The 25164-nt window shown below is 38.5% G+C and overlaps 1 protein-coding gene across 1 annotated transcript in view; it reads left to right on the forward strand.

Annotated features, from left to right (window-relative positions):
* LOC134665745 (uncharacterized) overlaps positions 1 to 25164 on the forward strand; it is a 286311-nt gene that overhangs the window by 185795 nt on the left and 75352 nt on the right. Inside the window, exons 4-5 of the mRNA XM_063522719.1 lie at positions 8611 to 8744; positions 21745 to 21897. Of these exons, the coding sequence (XP_063378789.1) occupies positions 8611 to 8744; positions 21745 to 21897 (287 nt within the window). The remainder of the gene's footprint in view (positions 1 to 8610; positions 8745 to 21744; positions 21898 to 25164) is intronic.

The following is a 25164-nucleotide window of genomic DNA, read 5'->3' on the forward strand; positions in this document are numbered from 1 at the left end:
AAGCGTTGTATGTTTCTAACAAAAAGAAATGTCACAGTGACAGATAGGGACAAACGATTATCAACGGTTTATTAGATTGGACAGACGTTTACAAATAACACTATTAACATGTAGTTTACAGTCTTAATTTCTTTAGTCTCTGTAGCTATTCACATTATTATTCGTTTGTGAGGGGGAACCGGGATAATGTATCTGTTTTCGTGCATATTATGACGTCATAAATAACTCAGGTTGGCGACGCACGTCACGCGGTATGAGATCTTAATTCGGTTCATGAGTTATGGTGTTCTTTGGGCTGATAAATCTTGAGGCTTTGTTAGGTATGGAGAATTAAGATTGGGTGCCATTTTGGTGTTTTTAGGGTTCCGTACCTCAAAAGGAAAAAACGGAACGCTTATAGGATCACTCGTAAGTCTGTCTGTCTGTCCGTCTGTCACAGCCTATTTTTTTTAAAACTACTGGACCAACTATGTTGAAATTTGGCACACGTATATAAAATAGTGATCCAAAAATGGACATGTTTTTTTTTTAAATTGTGAAGTACATAGGTTCGAAATTATTTAAGAAAATAGCCAAAAAATTACCCCCCCCCCCCTTATCTCCAAAACTACTGGGTCTAAAATAATAAAAAAATAGTTTTTTACCTATAGATGACAGCAAAACCTATTAGAAATGTGAAGTCAAGCATGAGTCGTACTTATGTACGGAACCCTAGAAACGCGAGTCCGACTCGCACTTTTCAGAATGTCAAATGTCTTTGTGTTGGTATCTTAGCCTAGTGAACGGCCCACTAGCTAAGTTGGAAGCGATTGACCTACGAACCAGCCGGCCTAGCCAAGGTTACAATCGCTATCGCTTCGACAACGAAAAGCGTTATGTCTCTCTATCACTCTTCCATATTAGTGTGACAGTGACAGTTGCGTTTCGATCGCTACGGAGCGTAAGCGATTGGCATTTTGGCTACGCGGCCTGGAGATTCTTGGTTCGAATCCCGGTAAGGCATCACGAATATTTATTAGGTCTCGCCTCAATTGGCGATGGCGAGACGTGCTAGATTCCTTTTTAAATGAATGGCCAGAGACAGCACAGGATCGAGAAAACTGGAAATAGTGGGGGGAGGCCTTTGCCCAGCAGTGGGACACTATAGGCTCCCAATATTAAAGCTACGTGTTGGATCTATATCCCCATGAAAGCCTATCAAAAGACCGGGATTTATAGACCTGTGAAATCCAAAATGGAGTCACAAATAATAATCATTTATTTGGTACTTTTTATGCGTTCCGGTGTACAGACTTAAATCAAATTTAAATGTAAGAAAGATGTACGTTAAATGAACCACTTAAGTATGTGCTTTTATTCCTATTTCGTTAAAGCACTGCGGAATTTGTAAGCTCTGGAATCAATACATCTGTTACATTACCTTTCATTATATTGTACGCGTTGGGGCTGGAAGAGGGAAATCCAAGTCGATTTCCCCATAATTATGTTACGCTCTCCTTATTCGTAACTAAAGCGTGGTCTACACTGGAGCGGCAAACGTGACAACAAAACGTTACACACAATACCGTAAGCTCGAGTAACTTTGGCCCACAACTTACAACTATGGCCCAAATAAACTGTGGAATGAACTGTCGCTTGTGGGATTTCCGGACCGATACGACCTTCAAACCTTCAAGAAAATTGTGTACTCTGGTGTTGCAGGTGTCCATGGGTGGCGGTAATCGGTTACCATCAGAATGATCCATCTGTTGGTATGCCTCATATCATTAAAAAATAAATAAACGACGTGTAAAATGTATGCATATTTTTAAATTACGTTGAGTTTGTGATGTAGAAATAAGTAGCAAATTGATAACCAAGGGATTTGTTAACCACTACGTTCGAGTGGCATACTACCTGAATTAAAATACAATATTTTTTAACCTTTTCGTTGCCACGTCAATGAAGTAATAAAGTGCCATAATGGCCAAGCAACAAACCGTATAACATATCAAGTCGTGGCGTGTGAGGCCCAAATGTATTGACTTTATTTATCAAGTCAATGGCGGCGAAAAGTGTAATGGCGCCATCTAGTGTTATTTTTTATTTTTTAACCGTCCCTAAAAGCTCACTCTAGTACAGTCGCATATACCTATATAGGTATCTTGTATTACCTAAAAAACCTCTATCTACTTAGTATACTTAAATCGCCAGTCTGAACGCTGTACAAGCTCTAAGAGGGTCCCCTAAACCTTACAACATAAATTAACTTCCAAATAATCTCGGATCGAGAGGCTGTAGCTTTTATTGAGATCGACCGAGACATTTTTTTACGTGTCTGGGGAATTAGGAGCAATTTTGGGCGCTGTAATTTATTTTTTTCGTAAATTTTTGATAAACCCTCAAACAAATAGGTAATCATTTTTATTTACAATAATCCATGGAACAATGGTGAATTGTTTCCTTGTTTTGATTTGCTGGCTTTCTTATGTTATTTATTGAACTTTTTATGGTACAATACAACTGATTTAATTTTATTTTAATAAAGGTAATTTTATTTGTCAAACATGAGTAAAGTAATATAGAGATGTTGTACTGTACAAAATTGTCCCCCATGCTTCGCCTCTCGGCTTACTAAATATAGTACCTGAGGTGAATGCGGCCAATTCCGTCATACGGCAAATTCCGTCAACAAGCGTTTTTGCTGAAACAGTACATAATTAGTAATTTCCTGAAACTAGAAGCTATCGCTGCTTTGTCGAGGAAATTACCAATTTTGTACAGTTTCAGAGAAAAATGCTTGTTGACGAAATTGGCCGCATTGTCCTCATTAACCTATCTATAAAACAGTTTTATAGCAGTGTTTACTTATTTTAATCCATTAAGTGTTTTATGTTACGGTTTCCTCGTTGGACATGAAATTGTTTCTAATTTTACATGGATATTTATTCCAACTGTTGTAAGGAAACTTGTTACTTTATTTTCGTGTTTGTATTCGTTTTCCAGGTGAAGAAATTGTTTAGTATCCATATAGACACTGTTTCCAGCACATTCAAAATAACGACACACCCCCTGAGACGTTTAATATTTGCCATGGCTCTCTCTGATTGGCTCGTTACTGCAGTTGTGTGTTTGCGTTGCCGGTTCGTTGGCTCCGGGGTGTTTTTTCAGGAGCTAACGATGGATAAAGTTATTGGAAGACGTGTCGCCTTGGAAAAACACCTTTGAAATGGCAGCGGCCTATTTTGTTGGCGGAAACTTGCGATTGCGATACACGTTCCGTGTAAACAGGGATTGATTAAAAGTTTAAGGATTGAAAAGGGACTTTTATGGAAATGGAAATACAAATTTATTAAGAATAATCTACCTACTTACATATTTTATAAATAACATATCTGCAGCGCAGGATTTGTCAAGTTACAAAATTCAATTAGGAACAGGGCTGATGGCTAACCAAATTAGGAACAAAAATTGAATTTTAAAAGGTGGATGGACCGTGTAAGAATTGATATAAAACAAACGCAAGTGAATGATGAGATGAAGGGTGTTAAAGAAGTACTTGTTTATACAAGAAAAATATGCTGCGCTAAGCCCAAGTAAATGGGATAAAGGCAAGTGAATTATGATTATGAATTTTTCTCAATATGTACTAAGCCCCGCTACCGCTAATAAATAGAAAGACCGAAGCCAGCGAAATTCTAATTCAAATCATTCGCAAATTAGATATTTAATATGGTTAAACCAGTAACGTCATGGCATAACTTATTTAATAAGCAACAGAAACAAAGCATTTACAAGCCAGCATTCAATAAACAAGTTATCATAACTCAAATTGGGAACTTCTGGAAATCTCACAAATTAAATTGGCAGTTAAAAACTGGCGTTCGAAATACAATGCAAAGTAAAGTTTTGTTGCGAACAAGCTCCTCAAAGGGCGCTTTCTCTATGCCTAGGGTTGGCAACTGGAAGTTTGAGAAAAAACATGTTTTTCATGTCAATAAACAACTTACTTTTAGAAACGGCTCAGTAATTAAATACTTTTATTGATAGGTACCTTTTTTATTAGATTTTGGAAGGAGAACTAGAACTTTTTAGGTCCCTTCCTTCTCCGAATTAATAGGTTTTGCTAAAAATAATCTAAAATGTATATGGAAATTTTAGTTTACAACTACATGTAGAACAATTCTTTCATGGTTGGACCAGAAATACTCTAGGCTAACAATCTTAATGAGGTAAACTCTAAAAGCTAGCCGATTTAAATTTTTTTGCACTAGTAATCTGGAACAGTTCTGTTTAAGTCACTTGTAACATTCATAATTTTCTTACCTAGAACGTTAAGGAATATATATAAAAACATCAAAATTAAGTCTTCGACAACCCTAACTATAGTATGTATTCCACATAATTTTCCTCGGTTCCTTTCGGGACGTGTTCAAACATTTCCTTCGATTTACCTTTGTTTTTGATAAACACACAGGACTGTTTCTGAAATCGTTGATTACAGTCTACCGTACGAGGACAAATAACCTTTCAGATCTATCCTCAGAGATCTATTGTTAGAATCACATGAGAGATCAAAGTGGTCAATATGTTGTGGGTATGGTATAGGTTTTTGCGTATGTTGTGACGTAGCGGCACGGAGGAGGATATTATGTACTTACAGTAAAGTGTAAAAATATAGGTTCACTCATCACAGACATCGTATATTTTATAGCATTTTCGGTGCAGCGGAATGGTGTGAACGGAATTGGTACAAAAAATTCCAACCCTAATGATTATTTAGCGTCAATTACGTTACTATTACCCTTAATTTACCATTTCAGTTGCAATTATCTAAACCAATTCCGTTAACACCACTCTGCTGCACCAAAAATGCTATAACATTTACGATGTCTGCTCATCAATCTCATCATACTCAAAAATAGTCCCATAGCTCCTATGTCGGCGAATTAAGAACTATGGAACATTAGTTTTGAGTAGGGGATGTAGGGTACCATTGCCCGTATGCCTGAGCCTCCCGACTACCCAATGGTCCCCTATTACCTAAGTTGTATGCACCCATATTTTTATACTGGACTGTATATGTCAAAGGGAAATACCTACTCTGAAGAACTTTTTGAATTTGTGCGAGACCGCTTAGATCACCGCCCCTCCCGAAAAAGGAGCAAAGCTTATGCCCATTTCTTAGATACATGGCACACACAAGCAAAACCACGGACACAGCTAGCTTTATTACATTATCATCATCATCAGCCTACTCTCGTCCACTGCTGGACATAGGCCTCTCCTATTGCACGTCATTGAGCACGATTTGAGGCAACTCTGATCCAGCTCTTGCGAGCCGCCTTTCGAAGGTCATCAGCACTACATCTAGTCTGAGGGCGTCCTACGCTGCGTTTGCCGATGCGCGGTCTCCACTCGAGAACTTGTCAGAACGGTTATCGGTTCTACGGCTAATATGACCGGCCCACTGCCACTTCAGTTATTACATTGATGTTTTAGAATATAATAGGATAGAATAGAATGAACTGAAATCTATCAGTACCGCGACAAAGTGGCCCGGTATATGGATTGCAAACTCATTAACGCAAATTCATCGGCCTTTCGTCGGAGCACGTAATGGTGATGGGTGCCGCTAAGCTCCTCGCTTATTCTGATTGGTTAAGTGTTTCTAGAAACCGGTATATTGTGACCCCCGGGCGTATAATTTCACTCGCTTTTCAGTATTTGCCTCTTACGTATATGTAAATACTTAATAATTTGACGATGGAAAGCTTCCAAAATTCACATTTTTATACGTATAATGTAATTTGTCTATTTCCACAATATTAACTGTTTTAAAATTTTCGAGAACTTTTTTATACATTTTGGTATCTTTCCAAAACTTACTAAAATTATATTAAATAAATAAAACATTTATAATATATAAAACTTTCGCGTTTTGAACACATATTAACTCACATTTATAGACCGGTCTAACGCGAATTCCGACGTTTCGACACAGGTTTCACTGGTCGTGGTTGCGGCTGACTGATGTCCCAGCAAAATGTCTAATCAGAGATTTGTGCAACTGCCCGACGAAAAGTGTATGGAAAAGTTTGGGGGTAGACTTTATAGTAATTGAATAAAATTCGCGTTAGACCCATCTATAAATGTGAGTTAATAAATAAAACATTTATTTATACCCAGTAATATACATTTTCTCCAATATGCTCGGAAATGTTCACCTTACTGTAGCAAAAATAGTACGGGAAGTTCTTCGTTAATGTCAAACTCTAACTAAAAAACATCAAACTATCGCTGTCCTGTTCTAGCGGACGGGAAGTAAAAAAACACTACAGTAATAACTTATTACTGTAGTGTTTTTTACTTTTTAATAATAATAAACGCAAACAGCCAATTATTATTGCCGCGAGCCGCTTCTACACGACCCGATCAGCTATCATTTCACGTGTATGATCGTGCGAATACTGCTTAATAAAATCAAAGATTATTTTTATATTTTTTTTAAATCTCATCCGTGTTCATAAAGCTTACATAGTTTGTCAAAGGACTTTCTCATTTCAAACATAGACAAAGAGAATCATACTATCTTTGTCTTACACTAGTACTAGCACCCAAAAGAAAAGGATGGGTGTAGTTTTCCTGGTTCTTACTGACTGAAAAGTTGGTTTGACAAACTATATTGCGCAATTATATTGAATGAACGAATATTGAATGGTACTGAATGGCAGAATAAGTTTGTGCTTTTAACTTTTAAAAATTAATTAAAGAGGGAAATTGTTTTTGACATTTTGGATGTGAAGGTTTGATTTGAGTGATGCTTGATGCTTAAATAATGATTATTTTAGCTTATTTCCTCGCATGTTTGGAGAAAAGCACTATATATGCCTCGGCAGGAATAGCAATTCGTGGATTCGTCTTCTTTGTCGGACGACGCGAAGCGGAAGCAAAATCGAAACTCATCCACGAATTGCCCTTTCCCGGCCTCTGCAATAATGTACTATTATCTAATAAACTTTCAACTTAGAAGGTACGTATTTACAAGTAAAAATATTACCACTTATACAGACAATTTTTTAAACATATTTTGTCTGCAATTGTTTCACCTCCGAAATAAGTAGTGATCTTAGATTGAAGCGAACACTGCCAACATTGGCCCAAAGCCTCCCAACTGCTGTTAACATTAGCCCAAAGCCTTCCAACTACTGCCAACATTGGCCCAAAGTCTTCACGAACCAAGTAGAGTAATCTCATAGGTGCTGAAATTACTGCCACGGTGTAATCCTCGAGATTATTCTAAGAACGGCCTTGGGACGCTGCATACATTAAACTATCCCACTATCACACTTTATATGCATACAGTATGTAAACTAACTCTCTGTCGTTGGAGGGAACTGAGAGAATCATAATATTTATTTATTTTCTTTGCTAGTTTGATCGCCCCATCTAAGTGCTACGAGATCACGTGTTGAGTACAAAAATAGTCTAAGGAGACCGCCCGTATATAAATCTCCCGTAAAATAAATAATTTTATTTACACACATATCATAAACTGTCTATGATGCCTTCGAAATTCGTAAATAATGGCCCACATTACGATAAACTGTTTTGTTACAGCAAATTTCTTATCTGTGAAAATGTGGTAATAGCTTCATTACTATATCAAAATCGATTTGGTAATACATTTCAAATTTCGAACATCTCTGAAAAAAAAGCAATTTGATTTGACCCCTATTCTAATATCAGTTGAGATGACGTTTTATTCGAAATCAAATGACAATTGCATACAATATTGACAAATCTCGCATGTAAGTTGGTATCGGACGATATGGTAATCGACCCCGACTCTAATTTGTCTCTGAATTTAAAAAAAACTACGAATGCGTGACGTGCGTGAAAAAAGTTTTCATTTGCCGCCATTTGACGTACAGTTTATCTTTTAATTATTTTATAAGTAAAAAATAATTTGTTTTGTTGTTTTTAAAGGAACTATAACAAAAGTTTCGTATAGATAAAGCAGTGTATGTAACTGTACATAATTAGGCATTAAAACACTCGTGTGATACTATTATGAAACTCATTTCATTCGTTTCATAAACCCACACTCGTATTTTAATGCCTTTCATTATGTAGCAGTCACATAAACTACTAATACGTATAATAAAATGTAATACTTATTAAAGAATGTTACCTACATATGCTACATAGTTTTTATGTAGGCACTGACGAGTTTACGTATTGAATGAAAACTATATAAGTAGTTGCGCCTTAATTTTATTAAACTTTTTATATACGAAAGTCTACTACCTACCTGACAGTCTTAACACCACATAAAATGTGTTCTACATTAAGTCCCGTTACGAGTATATGATATGGCTATCAGCCGGCCTAGCCAAGGTTACAATCGCTATCGCTTCGACAACGAAAACCATTATGTATCTCTATCACTCTTCCATATTAGCGCGACAGTAACAGTTGCGTTTCGATCGCTACGGAGCGTAAGCGATTGGCATCTTGGCTACGCGGCCTGGTCTGAAAAACCAGCTGACTCTTCTTCGGATTCTTTATCCGCATCCGCAGCCTACATACTTAAGCCCTATATTTACTCGAAATTTCACTTGTCCACAGAACTACCTCCAGACAAGCCAACGATAAAGGCGGAAAAGGGATGGTACGCATCGGGCGATTCGCTTCGTGCACAATGCTCATCCCCGCCTGCCGATCCCCCGGCGAATCTCACGTGGCTACTAAATGGACGGGACGTAAGTAAAATGCCACAGATTTCGTTATATAATCTAAAGTATGCATCAGAATCGTCATTAATCATTCTCATATTCATAAATGCATGGTGTGCATAATATGTGCAACGACAGCGCAATAGCACACCCAGCCGGTTATCTCAACGCGCGCCCATCGCGCTGCGCGGCGAGCGACAGTACGCGGCGCGCAGCTATCGCAACTCGTGACTGCTGCCCTATTAGTGCTTGTGCTGCCCAGTATCATATATGCGTAAACGTATTACTTAAATAGCACATATATGACATATATTCTGCGTAACACTTTGCTTAGAAGTTTGAACTTATTATTGAAATAGTTCAAGTTGACCTACTAACAATATTAAAACTATTTGGCATCGTTCATAAGACTTGTCTCATCCATTAGTTTTTAAACTAAGTAATCCTTGTATTAAAATACAACTTCACACGGACTAAAACTTCATGTACAGAAATCGAGATTGATTCTTTGTTTGCCATTCAGAGCAATGCTATTTCGGTTGCATTTTTCTTGGTTGGTTGGTTATTTATGCTACTTTGGTATTTTAATTATACTTATTCATAATGTTATATGTATACCATGCTGTCACCTTGGTTGAACAAGTGCGCCTTCAAGTGAAAAATCTACACTTCTTCTTCTTCTTCCTCGCGTATCCCGGCATTTCGCCACGGCTCATGAGAGCCTGGGGTCCGCTTGACAACTAATCCCATGATTTGACGTAGGCACTAGTGTTTACGAAAGCGACTGCCATCTGACCTTCCATTCCAACCCAGAGGGTAAACTAGACCCTATTGGGATTAGTCCGGTTTCCTCACGATGTTTTCCTTCACCGAAAAGCGACTGGTAAATTAAGTTCCGAAAAACTCATTGGTACGAGCCGGGGTTTGAACACGCGACCTCCAGATTGCAAGTCGCACGCTCTCACCGCTAGGCCACTAGAGCTTCTAAGTGAAAAATCTACACACTTATTAAAAATCGGCAATGCGCAAATAGCAGGAATTTCATTTTACGTAAGTTGTTCACTTGACACCACACGATCCGCGCGCTGGTTCAAAAATACAACATCCAGCGCAACAACGATCGCTATTTACTAAATTTTCTCAATTGCATTTACCAATAGGTATTTTATTCAGTACTTTTACAGAGTAAAGTGAATTTTATAAAATGGAGCGGGTTTTTCACCATTTCCACACAATGCCCCGTTCATGTTTGAACAAATTGGATTGAACTGAACTGAACAAATGTTCACTGCATTGAATCTTTCCCTGGCAAAAATTGTATTATACTTGTATTATCGAAAACTGGAAATAAAAGTAGGTATATACGTGCAAAGTTCTGGTTGCCTAGCGCTAAGAGCATGCGATTTGCAATCCGGAGGTCGCGGGAGCAGACCCCGGCTCATACTAACGACTTTTTCGGAACTTATGTATGAAATATCATTAGATATTTACCAATCGCTTTATGAAGGAAATCGTGAAGAAACCAGACTAATCCCAATAAGCCCTAGTTTCGCTTTTGTTAAGAACTAGTGCCTAAGCCAATTCTTGGGATTAGTTGCCAAGCGGACGCCAGGCTCCCATGAGCCGTGGCAAAATGAAGATAAAGATGTTGATATACGTACTAAGTTCAGCGAGTATACAAAATTTAAAAGTAACTTGATTATTTACGTACTTAACTATTTTTTTCCAACGATCATGATTACTTATGTTTTTTTGTAAAGTTTATTTTCGTAGTCGTGTGATGTTTTAAATAAATTAGTCAACTTTTTAAGCCATGTTTTCGTTTCAACATAAATTACAGCTGTTATTCGCGAAATACGACTGCGATTTATCCTGAAACTCAATCGAGAGCTAAGCTTGTTTTCGCCCAGTAGAGTATCAAGTTTTAAGGGTTACCACATGTATTCGATTGTATAGCAATAGCAGATGCACTGTTTTTTATTAGAACTAAATATATATATATAGATATAAAAACCGCTTCGTTTGAGATGACTGAGCAGTACGGATATGATGGTCGTTTTTATCTACGTCACAGCGCGATAAAAAGGTGTTCGTCACTTTCTTTCCCGCGGAGTTAAAACGTGACAGTTATTTTATCACGTGGATAAATGTGGATAAAGCGATCCATAATATACCTGCAGCTCTGTGAAACCAGCCACCCCTCCCCTTTGTCAACTGAACTATCGTAGGCTAACACGATTTCGGCGAATATTGGGCTTCATGATAGATAAATTAAATTAAAATTTCTTTATTAAAGACAACATATGGCCCATACATTTGTTAGTTATTGCTTATAATTTATGTTAGTAACATCAGTAACCTAATAAAATATTTAATAATTTATAAAAAAAGTGACTTTGTCCGCTGATCCATTGCCCATAACAGCGGACAATCTAGCTAATTAGCTATCATGTTTAGAATAATTTATAAAAGTAAATAGCTTGGTTGGTCAAATTTTGTCGTACCGTTTTTTTCTAATAGTTTATAAATTTAAGCTATTCCCTTTCGATTAATTTGGAAACAGCTTAGACTATAAGTCTTGCAATACTCAAAAATGTATTAAAACGCATCAATGACGTCAAATTCATGTGAAATCACTCGATATTTTTTGATCCGTTTCGAGGATAGTCAGAAAATTTAAAATTTAAACATCAACACTATTCACTAAGACAATGTTGTTTAAATATAGGTACTGTGTACTTGTGTAGATATTTACTTTGATGAAAGTGCTATACAAATAATAATAATATAACAATTCAGCCTATATACTGCTGGCACAGGCCTCCTCTCATGCACAAAAGGGCGCGGCCTAGTCTATTGGGGACTACATATACCTCTAGACCTTTGAATTTGTTGGCAAATATATGCAGGTTACCTCACGATGCTTTCCTTCAACAAAAAGCTAATTAGAACAGTATCAAATGATATTCCGTACATAAGTTCCAAAAAACTGATAGGTATAATATACGAGCCATGATTGGATTTGACCTCAGATTGAAAGTGGGACGTCAAATCCACTCTCAGCCACCGCTTCCCCAATCTACTAAGTTTTTTTTTTTCTATTATTGTTGGAGCAATTTTAATGAGTTATTTTTAAAGTGATCCCCTGGTAACGCTATAAACGCGGTCACTTTACCCATTTCGAGCGTTCAGTTGAAAACTTTTAAAACTTAATACAACGCCCGGTTATTTTTAACTCTTACGAACAGCTGACTGTAATATATCTCTTAACTTTTAAGAACTTTTAAAAGCTGACCTTGCAAAAGAAAATTAAGGATAAGTACCTTAGTAGAATTCAAGTTTTAAGTGCTGCTTGTAAACTTATACCTGCGTCGTTATTATTTTATGCATTGCTTTTATATATCTTACTTACATATTACGTTAGTATACATATAGCTCCGCAGTGTCCTCATAGATTGCTGGGCTCATCGGTTTTTAATAAATACTACATTAGACAGAACTACTTAGATTAGAAACATGTTTTTACCACGCCAATGCGATAAAAACAAATTACTGTAAAACATTAAAAATCAAATCAAAACGAACGATCTTAAAATATTTATAATTAAAAATCATCACACAAAAGTGAGTTATAGCAGCCAAAATAAAAACCACTTTAAAGCATGACATTACTTTGCCTTTCTTGTGGATAAAATGCAGCTTTCTCATCAGATTTTGAAGAATAAAGAGAGCCTTTATTTTATTTATTTATTTATTAACATAAAAGTATACAGCTTATACAGATACAATGTCCCACAAAACAGTTTACACGGTTTGACTGTGGGATCGTGCAGTCTCTACTCTCTTATATTACAAGTATTTAAAAGCTGTTGTGAAAACCTGCTACAAAAACGGGTTGTTTTATTACGTCTGGTAACACTGTTCGATTACCTAATGAAATTCCTCCGTTTGACAATTAACGCGCGCCGTGTTGCTCTAGTCTAGTTGGATACGTTCCTTTGACGGGTCGCAGTCAAATAGTAACGATAAAATTTAGTCCTTTGTCTGTGAAGCTGAAACGAGTTACAGCTTCGTTTATCTTATCGCTAGCGCCCTCAAACTAAAAAGTAAAAAAAAACTGCACTAAATTAGCTCTCTTGAAAGCACAAGCAAAGTGTAAGCTATTACTGGACCTTAAGACTTCATTTTAGTCTCTGTCGTCATTTAAAATCAGGGTCAATGATTGGTCAGACAGTATAGGTCCCTAATGATCATAGGTACTATATATATTATTATATTATATTAAGTAATCTCTTTATTTATCTTTCTTCTTAGGCTAGGTCATTTATAATATGAATATAAAAGTAAAATTTAAAAACACTTACAAAAAAATAAAAAATACATATAAACACATTATAAAAAACCTAACCTAGGGTGCCGCCGGCAGCGGGGCAGGGCCCAAGCTGCCGGTGGTCAGGGCCGCAGAGTGAGGAACCGACGTACTATACGCGCCGTGTCCAAAATTACCGCCTTCTGCATCTGACCCTTGATCCAGCCACCCAGCGAGAGTCTCTCTAGGTGTTGGTCGAGACTCTTCGCTATGAGACCGTTCGCCGACACGACTATCGGAACAATGATCGTCGAGTCAACATCCCACATGGCGGTAATCTCATGAGCTAAGTCTAGGTACTTGCTGGACTTAAGTAATTATTATTATCATGGCGTTCCTTAGTGTCAGAGGCCAAGATCCACTTCGGGTCGATGCGCCACGGCAGTAAGTAAGTAAGGTATATAATACATAATATAAATACGGTAGTAACTCTGTCTGCCTGTCTGTCTGTTACCTTTTCACGCTTAAACCTGATCCTGAAACGCTGAATCGGATTAGATGTGGTATGGAGACAGTTTGATGGACATAGGATAGTTTTTATCGATCAGTTTTATTTTATTTTTTAATTATTCCACGCAGACAAAATCGCGGGCAGACGCAAGAAAAAAATAAAAATAAAAACGCAAATATGCGCAAAAAGTCGAATAATTATGTACCTTTTTAAAGACTCCATTAATCTTTAAAATACAATTTTTGCTAAAAATCGTTATTAAAGTAAAACGATCGAACCCTCTCATGCGACAATTATTTTGGGTCGAGCTGAGAGCTCTTGTAAAAAGAGATGTGTTCCGCTAAGTGTTGGGTACACACGTTGTTTGATGTTTGAGGACTTTGTTGAACTTCCGCAATATGTGAATTTTGTTCGATTAATGATTTTGTTATATGTGACCGTACTTTGAGTTGAAGGATCACGCTAGACCGGGCCGCGGCCGGGCCGGAGCTTTCGTCGCTTCGTTTTCTACGGAAAGCTCCACGCGATCAGCGCTCATAGAAAATGACATGTCGGGCGCCTCGGCCCGGGCACGGTCCGGTCTAGCGTGAGTCATCCATAATATGCAGCTCAGTCTTCAGGGGTCCGGTTCTTAAAATAAAATGACATTGTGGTTTCTGCCGTTTCCCCTTGAGTTTTTTAAATAAGCAAAAAAAAAAAATAGGTAAATTTTGTGACCCCTGATGTAGATCATACTGAACAACTTTTACTATGGAGCCAATTACAACATCGCGACAAAATAATCTGCTGTTCCTTCGAAAATATTAACATTATGATTTGTCGAAGTGTATTAAGACAGCATAATTGTCTTTGCGATTTCAGGGTTGGCCCTATAGTAAAAGTTGTTCAGTAAGATGCATATATAACTGACCCCCCCTCCCCCTCCAATGTTTGCATTATGATTATTTATTTTGGCAGGATTTCAAATAAAGATATAAAGAAGATCGATAAAGAGTTTATACAACATTAACTTATTGATCGAGACTTGCAACAAATAGTATTTGCGTTTGACGCAACCCACCTTATGTGATAACAATTCCAATTACTGCAATAATTCCTAGATCTAATTCAACACGTCAACGCGCACGTCACCGCCCGTCACACGTCACCGCACGTCAGCCATCACACGTCACTTGCCGCGTACCGTTTGTCACGAACACTGTTGCGTCCGGTTGTGAAGGCTTTTTTTGCTCCTTATCCGTTTAGTTGTTGGTTTAAGAAATGTGGTCCTGTTGGACAAATAATTTGCGGACTGGGAAGTTTCATAAACGTATAGCTTGGATATACTGGCGCAACACTCTTAATAGGGCTGATTTAAGGTGACAGTCCATTTCCAACGACAGCTGCACTAGTGTTCATTTTACTATGGAAATTGACAATGACAGCGACGCGTTCAGTACCGGTAGTGCAGCTGCGGTTAGAAATGGAATGTTACCATTAGACGGCGCGCGGACTCGCATGAGATTTTAGGTACATTTAGGAACTGTTGGTTGGTTGGTTGTAGGTACGTCCAATTCGACTGACCGATCAAAACCCGCAATGTAATTAAACTCGCATGCGAGTTCTCGCATCGTCTAAAGGAGCCCTTAGCAAAGTAAACTTAGTAGAGAAGTGGATTGTCAAAGTAATTGTAACCACAGTAAATTTATGTATAGTGCCATCTTTTCGAGCGATGGCGCCATACCTTTAGCCTTTACTCCAGTAGATGGCAACACTTTTTCACATTTAATTTTAACACATATCAGTGAAAGAACAAAGTCAAATGGCGTTCTAAAAGTTTTGGCAGGCAAGCGAACGATGGCAGTAAATTTTATTAGAAGAACCCTAGTCTTACATAATTACATATGCAACCTCCAATAAATTTACTGTGGTTACAAAAATTACTTTGAAACTTCGATATACCTGCACTACAACAACAAAAAATCTTTCATTGTGTAACAGACTGTTTCAAAAATTTTCTCCTCACACTACTGAAACGAAAACTAAAATTTTCTAACTATTATCCATCGTGCGAAAACTACATCTACTTAATCACATCAGTGCGTCATCGTCCATCGATATCCACTCGTTTCACATCACTAGAGATCGGTTTATCGGCGAGATGGATGTCGCCGATTTATCATGTTACCTACTTCATTTTCTTTTTTATCGCGCCATGAACCAGTAAACCTATTTCTAATAAAAAGTTGCGAACGTTCCAGTGATCTCTCAATTTGTTTCCTCTGGTAACATATCTATTGGGGCTGCAGCATAATATATGTATTATATTACTAGCGACCCGCCCTGGCTTCGCGCGGGTTGACAAATTATACACATAAACGTTCCTCAAGAATCACTCTATTGATAGGTGAGAACCGCATGAAAATTCGTTCAGTAGTTTTTGAGTTTATCGCGAACAAACCTACTTCAAACACACAAACAGACAGAAGCGGCGGGGGACTTTGTTTTATAAGGTGTAGCTATAGTGATATACTTTGACGCAGCTCTCAGTATTTTACACATTAAAATGTATGTTACAAAATTTGACATGAAGTATACATATAAACGGTAAAACATTTCTTCTTCTTGCCTAATTTCTGTCAAAAAATGTATTTGAAATACTTAGGTCAGATCTTGTCGGTGACACGCGCGGAGTCACGTTGCGAGTTGTCGTGACAGCGCGTGTCCGCGAAATAGGGTCTTTCAGGGTTGTATATTGCATTATTTCTTCTTTCCGTCCTGGGCTATAACCGCGAAAATCGAAGTTCGCAAATTGCGGGCATTTTTCTCTGTCACTCTAATTACGCCTTCATTGGAGTAAAAGAGAAAGATCCCCGCAATTTGCGAATTTCGGATTTCGCGGTAACCCCTCTGGTGCCTATTGTGGTGTAGGGCTCGAATTGTATTCTTTCACTGACTCCGGTTCTGGGCGGCCTGTCCAGTCAAATCAAACCATTCAATAAAAGTTGTTTAAAAAAACTTTAAATATTAAACTAGCTTATTTTTTAAATTAAAGACGGTTAAAATTTTAAATACATATATATTCATTGACTTCGTTCGCCAAGTTATCACCGAATAAACTATAAAGATCGTATGTAATTATAGGTATGTACTTAATTAGGTAGGTACCTATTAAACGAGTAGGTTTCGTAGATATTGTGACATTCATATTTGACAAGTATTAGCATTTAACACACAAAGCAAATGACATTTTCAATAATTATGTTTCCTAGTTTATGACAGAATTGTACTCATACGTTAATTAGTACATACTAATAGCATTTCAGTTACAAAACCAACTAGACAAAATAACGAGACACGGCGCGATTCGGGAAATGAATTAGAGCTTCACTAGATAAGAAATAGTAAAGATATGTGACGTTCCACGGCAAAAGGTACCATTGCCCCAGCTGAATATTGAAGCGGCGTTAATAATAGCGTAAGTGCCAGCCACCATAAGGTACCTTTTGCCTTGGAACGTGACATATCTTTACTATTTCATATCTAGTGAAGCTCTAATTCATTTCCCGAATCGCGCTGACAGGCATTTGTGGTAAGATAATCATTGGCAATGGTACAATTTAATGTCGGATCGTGTGCAAGTGACAGCCCTAGCCGTGACCGCGTGACGTCACGTCCATCGTGGACCTTTTGACTTATCTGCGATATACATCAAGCGATATGAGGTTTTGTGACAATGTGATAGTAACTTTGGCCCATGCAAAATATTATTGTTAGGTACATACCTTGGCATCAACAGTATATAGTGTGTAAATTGTAAAACGGGCAAATCTTTAAACGGTTTAATATAGGAACTAAGAAGTGTATTGAGATAACTTCTGCTTAGATATACAATGAAAATACTAACCATACAAATAATTCGACCCGCAATGTAAATCAACAAGTTACGAGCTTTTTATATCATGTCATCGCTTGTTGCCAGTTAGTTTAAAAAGCTCGTATTTGCAATAATGCTTATAAAACTTAAGAAACTAAATAAGATAAAATTAATGAAAAATTGTTTAGCTCTCATTCAAAACCTGGTTTGTTAACGGCATTTGGGAGTTTAAGGGCTCATTTCGACGATGCGAGAACTCGCTTGCGAGTTTCATTACATTGCGCGTATTGGTCGGTCGGTTGAATTGGACGTAACCAACAGTTCGCAATGTAACTAAAATCGCATGCGAGTTCGTACGTCGTCTAAACCAGCCCTTAACGTTGATTTTAATATTATAGACGCAAGTTAAAGCGGTTTAAACACTAAAATATTGTTGTAGAAAATTATTAGGTATCCTTGTCAACTTTACTTCGAAAAACGAAACTTTCAAGTGACATTATTTAAAAATTACCACTTTTTCACAATCTTTAACCACTACTTGTTGGTATCAGACTAAGCCGGAAATTGGAAAGCTTTATGAAAAACTGGTGACAATTTATTAAGATGACACCGAGCTGACGGAGACCGGAGATGGCCATAGGATTTAGGTGATAAAACAACATCACCTCATTGAGTTTAGGTTGCTTAAAATAATTGTCTCGGTGAATGCTTTACTAAAGAGGCCCACTGATTAACAGTCCGGACGGTATCGGCCTGTCAAATAGAACAAAATTTTGACAGTTCCGAACAACTGACAGGCCGATAACGTCCGGCGGACTGTTAATCAGCCCCTTAACAGTCCTGATGCAAAACACTTATTTCGTATAAATTCATTTTGACACTCGGAGAACCTTTACACCTCCAAATTAAAGGTATTATTTACAATAGAGACTTACTTCCGCATTGGGCTAGCGTGGGAACTATTGCCCAAGCCGTCTCGCACATGAGAGGAGGCCTATGCTCAGCAGTGGGACGTATATAGGCTGAAATGATGATGATGAGAGACTTATATATACGTAAACTGGCAAAAATGACGGAAGATCGTAAGTTAAATTAAAACCGCCTCGGCGTTCAACAGTATCATGATTCAATCATTATGATTTTGTTCAAGAAAAAAATTCAAAATAGAGGGTATACAATTTTGTACAGTAGATATTTTGGACACCGCGAAATTAAGGGATAACTTGTATTTGATGTGAAAGTCACTTGATTTACAGTATGTGTCTGACCCTGGGGCTTTAATTCCAGGGCTTGATTTTACTCGCTAAACTCAGCTACTTTTACTATGGGACCAACCCTAAAATCGGGGAAATTTTTTGGCTTTTCCATAGAAAACGTCGACATCTGATCAGCCAAAATGTATGAAAAAGTAAAAAAAAAGTTTCGGGATTTCGGGGTTGGTGTCATAATAAAAGTAGCTCAGTTTAGCGAGTAGAATCGTGCCCTGGATTTAAAGCCCGATGTTCAGTAACACCCTGTATACTACCATACACTTGTACTTATTGATAATTTTTCGTGTGTTTAGCCAGCTGGGTTTGTTAGGACTCATTCTACCTTATTGAATGTTTTTGTTCCTCCGCAGGCAATATATTGCGAGTTTTGTTCAACGCGCCGTGAAGCTGCTGTTTTAACAAATATTACGATATGCCAAGAAAACTTTTGCGAGAGAAGTGTCATTGAAAAATAAGACGTATGATTTCATTTCTAATTTCTTAACACTTTTCTTCTTGTTTGTAAAAGTTTGTCAAAAGTGACATTACTTCAAACAAAAACACAGCATATAATGTTTTACTCCATATAAAATAAAACTTAAACAGTGAACTCAACTTTAAATAAATTACAATAGTTGAGATCAAATGTTGAGTTCTAGGTATGAACATAGAATGCATCTCAATCCTCCCTCCTCCTTGCATCGGTTTTCTCATCATTGAGGTTCGTGGCTACTTCTAGGGAGCAGACGGCCTAGCCAAGGTTACAATCACTATCGCTTCAACAACGAAAAGCTTTATGTCTCTCTATCACTTTTCTATATTAGTGCGACAGTAGCGTTTCGACCGCTACGGAGCGTAAGCGATTGGCATCTTGGCTACGCGGCCAGCTCCTCTTTGACAATTTGCCGCCACCTCTTTCTGTCTGCCGCCTAATGCAAGTGATTAGTGATGATCGCGCTGTACAGTCGAAGTCAATGATTATGTTAACTTTTTTTGCCGTATTTCAAAGGAGTAAGGTGCAAAAGTGTAAACATATCTTTGACGTCGACTGTAGGTAGCATTTCGTCCCTACTTTAAGAAATCTCGTATCTCGCACTGCCACTCAACGTTAAAACGCAGTAACTCTGTAATCTGTATGCATCCCATACATAGTTACTACACTTTATTTGATTGACAGAATAAGATACGAGATTTTTTCAAAGTACCTAGTCACGATTTGTGCTCCGATCTCGCGCTCTTTGCAAACGCTTCATATTTTACAAGCTTTTATTTAGTTTCACCTGACCGTTGTCTGTCTGTGTGTTATCAAATCCACTTCCCGGTTTCTGATTGAGCTGAAATTTTGCATACATACGTAAGTCGGGTGACAATGCAATATTATGGTGCCATCGAGCTGATCTGATGATAGACCGGAGGTGGCCATAGGAACTATGTGATAACGAAACCTAATTGTGTTTGGGGTTTTTAGAATTGTCTCGATGAGTAGGTATTAGTTGTCCGTCGTAAGAAAATGAAATTTTTGCCAAAAACTTATTTAGTTTCATTCACCTGACCGTTGTCTGTCAAATCAAATCTTGCAAGTTAAATTTGATCCACTTCCTGGTTTCTGATTGAGCTGAAATTTTATATACATACGTAAGTCGGGTTAGGTACAATGCAATATTATGGTGTGTATTGAGCTGAGCTGATGGAGACCGGAGGTGGCCATAGGAACTATGTGATAAAACAACGAAACCTAATTGTGTTTGGGGTTTTTAGAATTGTCTCGATGAGCATTAGTTGCCTGTGGAAAGAAAAGTACAGTCAGCGATAAAAGCTTGTACCAAAAATGAAATTTTTGTCAAAAACTTATTGTTACTTATTTTTATTCTATGATCTGAGCTTATTTAAAGTCAGTGGCTTCTGTAATGGCGCCAACGTGTATCTTTGAAACACGTTTCTCCATTTCCCTATTATAATACACCTTCATTTTATCAAACATGTTTTGCGGGTTCAAGCAAAATAGCTACCTAATTTACTTGTTCGACTCGTGAAACGGACAGATTGATTGATGGCTTCCAATTTCATTTCCAGATGCTTTGACATGTGTGTCAAATAAATACCAGATACGTATGATATTACTGGGAAAAGTTGCCTATGTATATTTTATATCTCGCTTGTTGAGGCCTGTAGGGCTAAGATGGTCGGCTCTTTATCATTTGTCACCATGCCTGTCGCGCTCTAATAAATATGTAAGTGCGAAAGTGACGCATGGCATGACAAATGATAAAAATGTGACCATGATACCGCCCCTGGTAGCGTATTCAGATTTAAAGAATTGGATCCTGTGATGGATTATCCTGTGTTTGGAGTTGCTCTCACTCCGATATTGTTTTTACTATAGTAGTTACTCAGATTATGACGTAGATTGTAGTTTTACTTGTGAAGTTATTGTTTTTAATAATATCTTTATTTATTATTTTCTTAAATATCGCGTGAACAGCACCTTTTGAAAATAACATTCATATTTTTTAATAAATAAATACATCACCATAATTTTTTTAAGAGCTGGCCACACTGCATTGTCCCGCTGGTTAGCAATGCAGGGCGATATACCTACGGCTAATGAATTAGAGATGCACTAGATAAGATATAGTAAAGATATGTGATGTTCCACGGCGAAAGGTACCATTACCCCGACTGAATATTGGAGCGGCGTTAATAATAAGCGTAAACGCCAGCTGCCATAAGGTACCTTTTGCCGTGGAACGTCACATATCTTTACTATATCATATCTAGTGAATGTCTAACGGCGCGATATCTTAAAGTTCGAATCGCGCCGCTAGTGTTTTACCCATTTGGTAGCCAAAAGCAATAAAGCGCGTTGATACGACGAGGGGAGACTTGAACTAGGGTTTCAATCGCAAACTCAGTAAACGTGTTCTTACTTACTTACTGCTGTGGCGTGACGACCCGCATTAGATCTTGGCCTCCGACACCAAAGACCGCCATGCTACTCTGCCAAAGCCGTTTCTGTCCAGTCGACGGCGCCGAGTTCGCTTAGGTCTCTAACGTTAAGGCCGTAAACGTGAAAGTAATATTCAAATATTTATTTTTTTCAGATCCAGGGGAAGCCAGTGATCCAGCAGCGCATCCTGCCCAGCCCCGCCGTGTCCATAGACTCGCCGTACCGCAGCTCTCCGCCCGGAGACGAGAACAACAACATCATATTCAGCCCGTGGAAGGCTTTCGGCCCTTTTGTGGACACTGTTCAGGTACGAATTTATTACTCTGTCCGATCCAGCGAAGCCAGTAATTCAGCAGCGCATCCTGCCCAGCCTCGCCGTGTCCATAGACTCGCCGTACTGCAGCTCTCCGGCCGGAGACGAGAACAACAACATCATATTCAGCCCGTGGAAGGCTTTCGGTCCTTTTGTGGACACTGTATAGGTATGAATTTATCATATTACTTATGTCAGATCCAGGGGTAGCCAGTAATCCAGCAGCGCATCCTGCCCAGCCCCGCCGTGTCCATAGGCTCGCCGTACCGCAGCTCTCCGGCCGGAGACGAAAACAACAACATCATATTCAGCCCGTGGAAGGCTTTCAGTCCTTTTGTGGACACTGTACAGGTATGAATTTATCATATTACTTATGTCAGATCCAGGGGTAGCCAGTAAGCCAGCAGCCCATCCTGCCCAGCCCCGCCGTGTCCATAGACTCGCCGTACCGCAGCTCTCCGCCCGGAGACGAGAACAACAACATCATATTCAGCCCGTGGAAGGCTTTCGGCCCTTTTGTGGACACTGTTCAGGTACGAATTTATTACTCCGTCCGATCCAGCGAAGCCAGTAATTCAGCAGCGCATCCTGCCCAGCCTCGCCGTGTCCATAGACTCGCCGTACTGCAGCTCTCCGGCCGGAGACGAGAACAACATCATATTCAGCCCGTGGAAGGCTTTCGGTAATTTTGTGGACACTGTTCAAGTACGAATTTATCATATTACTTATGTCAAATCCAGCAGCGCATCCTGCCCAGCCCCGCCGTGTCCATAGACTCGCCGTACCGCAGCTCTCCGCCCGGCGACGAGAACAACAACATCATATTCAGCCTTTCGGCCCTTTTATGGACACATTGGACACTGTACAGGGACAAATTAATTATTTCACTCTGCAGTAAATAATATGAACCACCGCTTCCATAAGTATTTGACAAACCAACAAATGCTATCTGCCTAAAATTCCCAGATATCCTGTGTGATTGGAAAAACAATCCTGTTAACCGTTTCCAAATTCGTTTATCTGTCACGTTTCTCTGTAAAATTTACGGGCACTTAGTAGAATTAAAACCGTTCACAGCCTCCTTTTGACGACCAGCTACAACAAAGTGAATGGATAGGAGTAGTTTATTTTTGGGACCGATTTTGTCCTGTGTGACTAAAATATTATGAATGCGTATTCGTACAAAAACAATTATATGTTACGGGTAATGTTAGAAGGTTAATTAAACTCAAGTTTACCCTGGTGTAACTTATTACCAAAGCCTTTTGGGTAAAGTTCTAAAATTTAAACAATATTAGGTTATCTGTATTTGGCGTTTATCCAAAAGGCTTGGGAAATACTAGGTATACCCAGGTAAACTTTTTAAGTTTACCTTGCAACAGCAATTCTATTGCTGTTTAAGAACCCATCAACCTGCACACTAGCGCCACTGCTAAATAATCATGATTATTTAAATTCAACGACAGGTATTTAAAAAAGGGAGCCGCTACGTACTGCAGTGTGTATTTAAGTACCTTTTGAATACATCAAACTAGTTTTTATGTTGCTGGATTCGTCAATCTATGCGTCCAAAGTTAAAACGGCCGTTTTTGTTTTTAATTCCTAGATCGACAAATCCAGCAACATAAAAACTAGTAATAAAGTAATTTATTCACAAACAAGATACCGTATAATGGGGTGAGTTGGGTGAAATTTGACTTTCAAACATCGATAAAATTTTATTTTTACATGTGAAAACTGAATGGTGTATATAATAAGTGGTTCGGACGTTTGTATTTTACTTTATATTTTATTTTGGGTAGTTCCATTTCATAACGTTGACGATAAAGAGGAAAACCCACATCACCCCGTAGTGCCTCGTATTTGGGGTGAGAGGGTTTTTTATACAAAGGTGATTTTGGAAGATTGTTGGATCGTTTTTTTTTTATTATGCGTATTACTATAGCCCCATTTTAAATTGGAATACATTAGATATTTTTGTAGCAGTAGCCTTAAAATCCCTTCTCACCCCCCTCTCAAACCTTCTCTCCACATTCATAACCCAACCCTCCCCGCGAAACCTACTCACCCCGTTTTACGGTAATATATATACAGTCGTATTACGAAAAGAAATTATAAACTAGCTAAAATCTAGATACACAATACAGTACGTAGCGGTTTTTAAATAGCTGTCATTAAATTTAAATAATCACGATTATTAATAATAATAAATTAGAAGCACTGGTGGCCTAGCGGTGAGAGCGCGCGACTTGCAATCTGGAGGTCGCGGGTTCAAACCCCGGCTCGTACCAATGAGTTTTTCGGAACTTACGTACGAAATATCATTTGATATTTACCAGTCGCTTTTCGGTGAAGGAAAACATCGTGAGGAAACCGGACTAATCCCAATAAGGCCTAGTTTACCCTCTGGGTTGGAAGGTCAGATGGCAGTCGCTTTCGTAAAAGCTAGTGCCTACGTCAAATCATGGGATTAGTTGTCAAGCGGACCCCAGACTCTCATGAGCCGTGGCGAAATGCCGGGATAACGCGAGGAAGAAGAAGAATCACGATTATTTAGCAGTGGGGCTAGGGTGCACGTTGGTGTCGTTGGTGGGCCCTTAAATCGCTAAGTAATCGAAATCGAATCGAAAATCGTTAAATTTTCCTTTCCATATATTACGTTTATTTTATCTCAGAAGTGACTACTCGTTTCACTCTGCCACTAGCGCACCTGTAAAACCGACCCGGTCTAATTTGTATCAGCAAACACTCTACCTTCGGCTCGGGGTTTAGTTTGGCAAGTACATTTCCTATCGTATTTATTTAGCGCTTTACGGATTCGGTCATTTATAGCGTTGATTGAAATAGGTAAGTTGTTTATATAAATGTTTAAAAGTTATTCTGACAAATAACTCCGTCAATTGATGTTGACATAGTGCGACGTCACGACGGACCTCGAAGGAGATGGCGGCATGATCTTGATGTTTTTCAGAAAGATTGGCGATAAAATTACCAAATATCGCCAAGGGGGAGGAGGGGGTCAAAAATAGGCTAAATATAATCACATGATTTCTGGACGACCCCCTACTAGATGACCCGGCGAACTTCGTTTCACCTACCTATCTATTAGTTTTTAGGGTTCCGTACCCAAAGGGTAAAAAGGGGCCCTATTACTAAAACTCCGCTGTCCGTCCGTCCGTCCGTCCGTCCGTCTGTCTGTCACCAGGCTGTATCTCACGAACCGTGATAGTAGATGTATTTCTGTTGCCGCTATAACAACAA

This window comes from Cydia fagiglandana, chromosome 7 (genome assembly GCF_963556715.1).
Source record: "Cydia fagiglandana chromosome 7, ilCydFagi1.1, whole genome shotgun sequence".
NCBI classification, from domain to species: domain Eukaryota; kingdom Metazoa; phylum Arthropoda; class Insecta; order Lepidoptera; family Tortricidae; genus Cydia; species Cydia fagiglandana.